This window comes from Anoplophora glabripennis, unplaced genomic scaffold (assembly GCF_000390285.2).
Source record: "Anoplophora glabripennis isolate ALB-LARVAE unplaced genomic scaffold, Agla_2.0 scaffold41, whole genome shotgun sequence".
Lineage (NCBI taxonomy): Eukaryota > Metazoa > Arthropoda > Insecta > Coleoptera > Cerambycidae > Anoplophora > Anoplophora glabripennis.
Genome location: NW_019416901.1, coordinates 1,055,481 through 1,064,443, shown reverse-complemented (window position 1 = coordinate 1,064,443; position 8,963 = coordinate 1,055,481). Strand labels below are relative to the sequence as shown.

At 34.7% G+C, this 8,963-nt stretch overlaps 1 protein-coding gene across 1 annotated transcript; it reads left to right on the top strand.

The window, feature by feature from the left end:
• On the top strand, window positions 1-2,852 carry LOC108917250 (protein TAPT1 homolog). Its single transcript, XM_018723756.1, has 5 exons — window positions 1-364; window positions 423-681; window positions 734-1,047; window positions 1,191-1,288; window positions 1,745-2,852. Exons 1-5 carry the CDS (start codon window positions 208-210, stop codon window positions 2,756-2,758), a joined length of 1,842 nt encoding a protein of 613 aa, XP_018579272.1. The 5' UTR covers window positions 1-207; the 3' UTR covers window positions 2,759-2,852.
• Window positions 2,853-8,963: the final 6,111 nt, after the last annotated feature.

Here is an 8,963-nt window from a genome sequence, read left to right as displayed (position 1 = left end):
CCAATCAGACAATTGTTGCAACAACATACGAATAAATAATTTCATCGGAACCTCCAACAAAATTTCAAGTTGTTTATCACCAAATAGTGCTTACTAAATCAGAAAATATGTTGGGAACAAAGTGTAAAACCACCGATTAAACAGATTTTAATTACAAGGAATGACGTGCAAAGGTTAGTAAGCAACACGAACATATTTAGAGCAATTATGTCATTAAATGAGGAACATAATGGGCAAAACGAAAAAAAGATCAGATTCCGAGCTCCAGCCAGGGTTGTTTTCAACTCTGACACCAAAATTGAAGACTTGTTAAGGAATGAAAAAAGTGAAATGTCACCCGATGAGACAGATTCGGCTAAAAGAGGTTAGAAAATTGTTTATCGACAAAGGTTAAACATTATCGTATTGATGTGCTTTTTTAGAAAAATTTCCGAGCTTGGTGACGTTTTTAAATGTAGAGCTAACGAGGGATTATGTGTTGGAACATGACGAGGAAAGGTATTCAGCGAGGCGAGAGAAAATTTACTCGTTTATGAAAATACCCAAGGAAGTCGAAAGATTCATGAGGTATGGCTTCATGCAGTGTACAGACTCATTTTTGTTCGTGTACACGTTTTTGCCTATTCGGGTGATGCTAGCATTGTGGGCTTTGATCACTAGGCCTTTTTCAAAATGTTTCGGGTAAGTCTAAGAAATCGTTAATCGTTACATTACATTTGTTTTTCACTTTTAGATTAGGTGATAAGAAAAACAAACGTATTTTAACCCCTGCAGAAATATGTGATCTGTTGAAGGCTGTAATTCTATTAATATGTAGTACAATAATGGTGTATGTCGATACGAATATGTTGTATCACCTCATCAAAAGCCAATCTGTTATAAAATTGTATATATTTTACAATATGTTAGAAATCGGTGATAGGTTATTTTCCGCCTTCGGCCAAGACACCATCGACGCTCTGTTTTGGACCGCGACGGAGCCGAGGGGGAGGAAAAGGGAGCACTTGGGGACGATTCCGCACCTGTTGTTCGCCATAGTGTATGTCAGTATCCTTTGAACGCTTACAAGTATAACTCGGAGTTTTTAAGTGCAATGAATTCATAAACTTTGCACCAAAGTCAATGCACATTAGTCAGCAGAGTAGTTGTTCCATGTCATTAATTTGATAATTTTCTTAACACAATTCTAGTACTTCATAGTGTTTTAGTACTATTTCAAGCTACGACGTTGAATGTGGCCATAAATTCAAGTAACAAGTCATTAATGACAATCATGATGTCTAACAATGTAAGTATTATAGTTTGAAAGTTCATTAAGTGATATATATTTTTTTATAATATATTTAATTGCTTGGGTAAATGTATGAATAATAACATTTTATGTGTGTACAATGTGACTAAGAATTACAAATATGTAGATAGGAGATAAAACAAAGAAAAACAAGTATGTGAGTTTATCAGTGGAATTTGTACAAAGATAATGTAATAATATGACGGTAACAAGAAAACTGGGCTAAACAATGAAAATTGTCTCTCAATATTTTCAGGGCAAATAATATTTTCCATAAATAGATAAGGGTACCTTTTTTATAAACTTTTTTCCGAAAATAATGCTTTATTTAAAAAAATTTGTAGAAAAACCATAATTCTTTTTAGTCGCTTTACATCTTTTAAAAACCTGGAAAATTTACTTCTACATTCAATCAGGGCTTGCCTCGTATTATAAATCGATTATCTTTTATAGTTCGTCGAACTAAAAGGCAGCGTCTTCAAGAAATTCGACAAAAACAACCTCTTCCAAGTCTCCTGCAGCGATGTGAGAGAGAGGTTCCACTTGTTCATACTCCTCTTCATCGTTATACTGCAAACGATGCGCGAATACAGCTGGAAGAGCGACCGTTTCTGGGTCCTACTCCCCGACTGCCTCACGGTGCTCCTGGCGGAGATGTTCGTCGACTGGATCAAACACGCGTTCATAACGAGATTCAACGAGCTGAATCTCGACGTCTACAGAGATTACACCACCAGTTTGGCCTACGACATGGCTCAGACGAGGCAGAAACACGCCTTCTCCGACCATTCGGATCTGGTGGCGAGGCGGATGGGTTTCATACCGCTCCCGCTCGGAGTCGTCATGATCAGGGTGCTCATTCATTCCGTTTCGATCGACGATTTCTCCTCGTTTATAGTTTTCTGCGTGGCGTACCTCAGCTTGGGCTCGTTCAAGATACTGAACAGTCTCTTGATCCTGGGGAAGGCTTGCGACTTGATAACGCAGCACAAGCAGGAGAAGGCTTCCTTGAGCTCTCCTAGTAACAATCGTTCGAATAGTCCCCTTCCTACCAATTTGAAAAGCAAAACGGACACGGCGACTAGCCCGTTACATCCGGTAGTGGATCAGCCGGTGGGTAGGTTGGGGTTGTCGATAAACACCTTTCCCCCGTTGGACGTAAAATCTGAGGAAATAACGGAGTCGAACAAGGCACCGCTCGGTGACCTAGGCGCAGCCGCTATATTTGCTAACAGCAACGTTGACTTGAAGAACGCTAGTTTGAACGAGGAACTGTTGAAAATAGACGGGGACGATATCAGGATAGAGTCGGTGAGCGAGGGGGAAGCAGTGACAAGGAGTTTTCCCGATATAAAAAGCGAGTTTTTGGACGAAGACAAGAAGTGCGAGACCGTGGAGGAGAGTTTGAAGAGATCGGAATCCGAGCCTAATTTGAATAAAACGGAATGCGAGAACACACCAAAGTAATTAATTTTTTTTTGGCGGTTTTTAGGGTCTAAAACGTTACATGATTACCACTTTGTATATATATTATTCGGTATTAATAATTTTAGTGATTTTATTGCATTTGTTTGATTTTTTGCATATAAAATTGTTGTTTCTTTTCAGTGGAAAGGCTAAGATCACTGTATCGACTTCTCTGAAAGAGAAAACCGTCGTTACGCCTAATATTCACTTCGTTTGTCTTTCTAGGATATTTAATACATCGCTTTCATAAATGATTACGAGCCACATCACCAGTAATTTTATTTCCTTCACATTGCCAATTAAATTAAAAATTATTGAGCTAATAAGATCAAAATGACATTAAAACACAACATTCGGTTTCATCGGCTTTTAATTGGTGTCGTTTTTCATAAAATTTTATTCAACCAATCAGCGATCGCATTATCTCAAGCGTAGACGTAATGGTTTGTCATCGTTCATTGTAAACGAATTGTTACATTGCTGACACTAAGATCTAGGGATTTTTGGTTCACAGTACCAACCGCGCAACGTTGGTTGCCTAAGCTCAGCGGTTACGAGGCTTGTAATCATTTACGAACGCTTCTTAGTAATTAGAATCATTCTTATGCTATCGATGGGAATCTACTGGGTATCGGGAATGCATTCTCGGTCGTTAAAAAGTTTTAGATTTAGTATGCGGGGAAAAATAATTTTATTCGTAAATCTTACTTTTCGTTAAATCATTTCTCTTTTTCTGATTTTTCGTCTTTTTAATTTAATTTAATTCTTTATATCATTATTTATCAGAATTTTGCTTCGAAAGCTAAGGAATGATATAAAAACTGTAATTTACCGGATAAAAGTAAAAATGTTTTTGATTTATTTGCACTTTTGCACCCGGTACCCACTGGGTATATCTTCATCCTATACTATTAACTCCAATAATAAAGGATGGAAATTTTCTCAGTACGTACTGGATGCAAAGTGCATATAAACCAAAAATTTTATAAGTCTGAGCTCATCTGCTTTACAGGGTGTTCAAAAAGTCAATGTCGAGCCTGTAAATGAAAACAACTAAATTTGACCTTAGTAAAAGTCTCTTAGTTTTCGAAATATTGACACATTTCAAAGAGTGACCGCAAAATCCGTCTGTTTTTGAGACTTTGACAGAGGCGACAGGAAAAATCCTAAAAATATTCTAAAAATATCCAAAAACTCGTCATTAAAAATGAAAATGAGCATCACTTTCAGTTTTTCGAAAATCACCCTTATTTATGGGTTGACAAGACAAAAATGTGACATGTTATTATCAAAATAATATGAACGTGAAAATATCTAATTTCATATTTGATACGGTCTTGTCCGGATTAAAAATCCCTTACCCTTACCCTTAATCATCCCCTAAACGTCTAAAAATACAAAAAATATATTAAAAGTTACAGTTTTTTTTCTTTTTCTTTTATACACAATAATTGAGCCGTTAATAACCCACATCATTAGATCCAAAAGAAAATACGCCTCAATGAGGGTCAAACCACTCCTAAGTTCAACCATATACGTATAAAAGAAAAAGAAAAAAAATTTAACAATATATTTTTTGCATTTTTAGGCGTTTAGGGGATGATTTCATCCCTTCAGGGATATTATGGGTTGATTTTCAATTTGGACAAGACCGTATCAAATACGAAATTAGATATTTTCACGTTCATAATATTATTTTAATAACAACATAGAAATATTTGGGGTTTTACAAGTGTTGATGATTCTTAATTTGTTCACTTTTTTTGTCTTTTCTACCCCTAAATAAGGGCGATTTTCGAAAATTTTTGAAAAACAAAGTGTTGCTCATTTTCATTTTTATGACGTACTCGTCAAAAATTTTCCCTGTCGCCTCTGTCAAAGTCTCAAAAACTGGTGGAAAAATGGCTTTTTTTGCGGTCACTCTTTGGGCGTCACAGCTACAAAACTAAGATATTTTGTTATTCTATTGTTGTCATATTGTTGTCATATGTCATATTGTTGTCATATGTTGCAGAGAGAAATTGTTCCAGATGCAATTGAAACGTTTTTTTGTCACAAAAAATGTTTCACAAATTGAAAAGTTTTACATGTTTATCACCCTACTTTTGCTGTTAGTATTTTATGTACTTCAAACTGCCTTTTTCCTTAAAAAAATTAGCATTTAGTACAGATTTGAAAATAACATTACCATTTTTCACTTAAAAAACAAAATTGCTATTCCAAAAAAACAAAAACGTTTAACTTTATATTGAAAATGTTTTACAATGCTTACAATCAAATTCCCGTGATGATCCTATCAAGAACCCTAAAAACCAGTAATAAATTGTTTTTTGTGGAAACTTTTTGAATTGTGTTTGACAACAAGATTCCTCTGCAATATTTAACAAAAAACGGGACCATAAAATATCTAATTTTGTTGTTGTAGCACCCGAAACGTTGACCTAAGGTGTTGGTTTCAAAAAGTTTCAAAAAACTTTTTACCAAGGTCGGAATATAATTATTCAGGTTAGTCATGGGTGTGACATGGGACATCTTATGTTTCCGACATTGAAAAATGTTTTTGAATGTTGCAAAAAGGAAATTATAAAATTATAAAACAAATTTTTTTTACTTAAACTTTCTCGCTTGATGCCTAAAAAGTGGAAGATTATGTTTTTGAAACTATTTTTTCTTTGAGTTATACGTCCATTATGAAATAGATTGTTGTTTAATTAAGTTTATTGATTGTTGGTCCAGTTACGTAATAACTAGTGAATCTATGAATTGATATAGTTGATTCCATGGCTTATTTTGTTTAAAATAAACTAGTCCTTTCATAAAGCTGTTGGTTCTTGTCATTTATTTATTTTTTATTTACTCTAACAGTAAAGTAGTTGAAATTGTATATTTTTATATTTTTATTAAATGATATAGAAATAAAGATACGATTTTTTATATTATATATAGTCTCTTTATTTACGTTACAGGGAAAAGCTATTGCTTTAGTGTAAAGTAAAATTTAACAAACATCTAAACATTTTTTAAAATACATGTTTACACTGTCAGATTTCAATTGCACTTCCATAGTCTTATCGATGAATCTTTAACATGCCCTTGTTGTTCTCGGCCTAGGCTCTGTGGGGGTCGATCCATTATCGGAACTGGCTTGCACTGTTGTTCATTTCAGTTCTTGTTGTTTCTAAGGCTGCTATGGAGGCTACTCAGTCTCGACTAAGCTTTTGCAGTCACTATGCCGATGCTGATAGTGAAGAACAGTGAAATGTTTGGAAGCATTAGATGCGACCGGTTACAAGACCACTGCAATATCTCTCCCTAATGGCTTTAGAACCTAAATGAACATTAGGACAGGCCTAGGTGTTCTGATAGCAGGTGCGCCCCCTCAGAGCCTAGCCCAAGAAGAATAAAGGCAAGTCAAACAAACATAAGACTAAGTGCAAATCTGTTCTAAGAATTTTATTTTTTCCAGTACCATTTGACGAAATGGGTAGTTTACATACACGGATATTTTGTTTTAAAGGACTTTACAAACATTTTTTAATTTTGAGTAAATACAAAGCTTTAAACTATAGACACAAATAGTGTTGAACGAGCTTATGCAATTTCCTTTCAGATCAACGTATTAATGGTTGCCTAACCATGGACGAAGAATTATAAATTAACTTCCATCTAAAAATGCATGGAGACTACACACTCCCTGTAAAAATGCTTGAGATTGAAGGTATGTTTTGTCATTTATTTCGTTTTTCACGTAATTTAGGAAAGTTTGTTTCGTCGACCTTTATTTAACTTTATGTTTTACAACATAACACACAATAAAACAATGAAGACATTTTTACTGCTGAAGGAAATCTTTGAACAAGTGGCGTCGTTGCAATAGAACTTCGATTATAACAAAAAGTTACCACCCAACCCATGTACTGATTCTTTGTAACCGTTTTCGAAAAACAATTCATCATAGAGAGAGGTCAATCAACTCTCAACCATTTTTAGATGGACCATACTGACTATAGCATGACAGTAAAAATATACTTATTGCACTAAGGAATTTAGTTTTTTTGTCTTATATAGGTATATTTCAAACTTGATTTACCATCGTAATAAAGCAATAAAACTAAACTTTCAATTGCTTTTTAATTTCTTTTACCTCCGCCGCTTATATTTTTTAATTAATTTTGAGTGTCTGTATAGGTATCTCGAAAATAAAACGTGTTCCTGGACGTATCTGTTAAAACTTTTTCCATTAATTTAAAATCAATATCCACCAAAATTCAAAATAGAAAGCATAATTCTTTGCACGTTTAAATAATAGCCATCCATCTTTTACATTTCTAAAATTAACCAATCGTAGTGTCACATTTCAAACCAAACCAAACTCACGCAATGGCAGCTAAAAGAAGACATTAAAAACAAAACGTATGCTGCCCAGGCATACATCAGAAACGAATGCTCCTTTTTTTTTGCAACAATGCACTGTGATTCTTCCTATATTTTAATCTATGATTCTTTTGTTTTGCTTGTTTTTCGAACTGAAGTGTGGTGAGTGAAAATGCAGTGAAAATTATTCGTTTTCAATACGCTTGTATTGGATCAAATACGTTTTTACTGATTAAATTTCATAGAACAAACTCGGGAAATCCGAAATCGAGTCCTCTATTCACGGTATTTGCCATTAAAGTTTTGGTTTTTGAGCTAGCGTCGAAGCTTCGTATCCGCGTTCGTTGATCTCGGTGTGTGGGACGATTTGAATTTTCCGGAAATTCAAATTGTCGACCATTACATTATAGCATTTCTTTCTGGTGTTATATCTGTAGTGATATTCGGTGACAATTTTTGTGTATTTCTCGACACATTTCCGTCTTTATCCAGAGACAAATTTATTGTGGGCACCTGTAAATAATGGATTTCTAGGAACAGCCTACTTTTTAGACTTTTTACAAACAATGTGATCGAGTCCACAAATCTTTGTGATCGGGACGCAGGAGCTGTTGGAATGTCGTGGAGTGGATTATCAATTGTAAGTACCAACAATAACATTCATCTATAAATGTACATTTGCATTTGTGTATTATGACTCTTACGAATGCATTACCATTATCGTTTTATTCGTGTCGCATTAAAGTTGTAATAACATCTGAACAATGTTGAGTTTCAAGGCGTAAACGATAATCCGTATTTATGACTACCTACTAATTGCGAGCGCTTGATGTTTTTAATTTAGACAAATTAGGTACCTATCTCGTTTTTGTTAATGTTCCCTATCTTAAACATGTGATTGATTAGGCAGTAGGCATCTAAAGTAAGAATAGTAAAACAGTCACTTTGGATATTGTTTGAAGTGAAGTTAGCAACAAAAAAAGTAACTTTGAAATCATTTAATCCAAACATATTTTCACGTGATGCATTATATTTTTATTCACTGTGATTTTTAACGAATTCGTCTTTATACCAGCGGATATACCTTTTTTATTCCTTTGTGAGAGACGTCAAAGATTCCCTCAAAATCTGGCGTTGCCGAGAAGGTGGAAAAATCCCTTTTCAGCGCCAGATTGGTATATTTCCCGTGTAGATTACAGCTGCTCGCAGAATTCATTCATCTCCTCTCCCCCCATACGAACACGCTATTTTTATTTTGACATTTTCATTCATATAATAGTGTTTCAAGGTGGACGACACAACCACGCTCCTGCCGATAAACAACATTAACAATTTAAATCGTGATTGCAAAATTTTTTTTGTTGCTTCATTAATGAACACAAAGAGAGAGCAGCAATAAATATTAATTATCGACCGAGTCGTTACGTAATTTAGAGGCAATTAAAGATGATTTCGGTCCGGTGCAAGGTTAGAGAACTTAAATACTGCTCGTTGTTAACAATGGAGCTGTTTTTACGAGGTTTGGTTGCATTTACGCAGATAGCGCTCACTATTCTCGTGAATTTTTGAGGAAATTTGAATTTTCCGTGTCAAAAAACCTCTGGATACCAAATTTCGTTTAAATACATCAATTATTTCGAAGGTTACGAAACACCCTGCATAAGAGGCCCCTGATTGTTATACTGGGGAACACCCCGTGTGATTGAAGCCCTGTACATGTTGTGTCTAAGGGCAAATATTTCCTTTCAGTGTTTATTATCTCAGGAAGTTTTTATTGTTAGAAATGTACTGTTAGGGCCCAAATTCGTAAATAAACATCAAGTATTATTAC

Bases quoted from the DNA above. Each gene is read 5' to 3' on its own strand.
- LOC108917250 (XM_018723756.1), top strand. From the start codon at position 208: ATGTCATTAAATGAGGAACATAATGGGCAAAACGAAAAAAAGATCAGA. The intron at 682-733 runs GTAAGTCTAAGA...TTTCACTTTTAG, and splicing joins CCTTTTTCAAAATGTTTCGG to ATTAGGTGATAAGAAAAACA. The intron at 1,289-1,744 runs GTAAGTATTATA...TATCTTTTATAG, and splicing joins CAATCATGATGTCTAACAAT to TTCGTCGAACTAAAAGGCAG.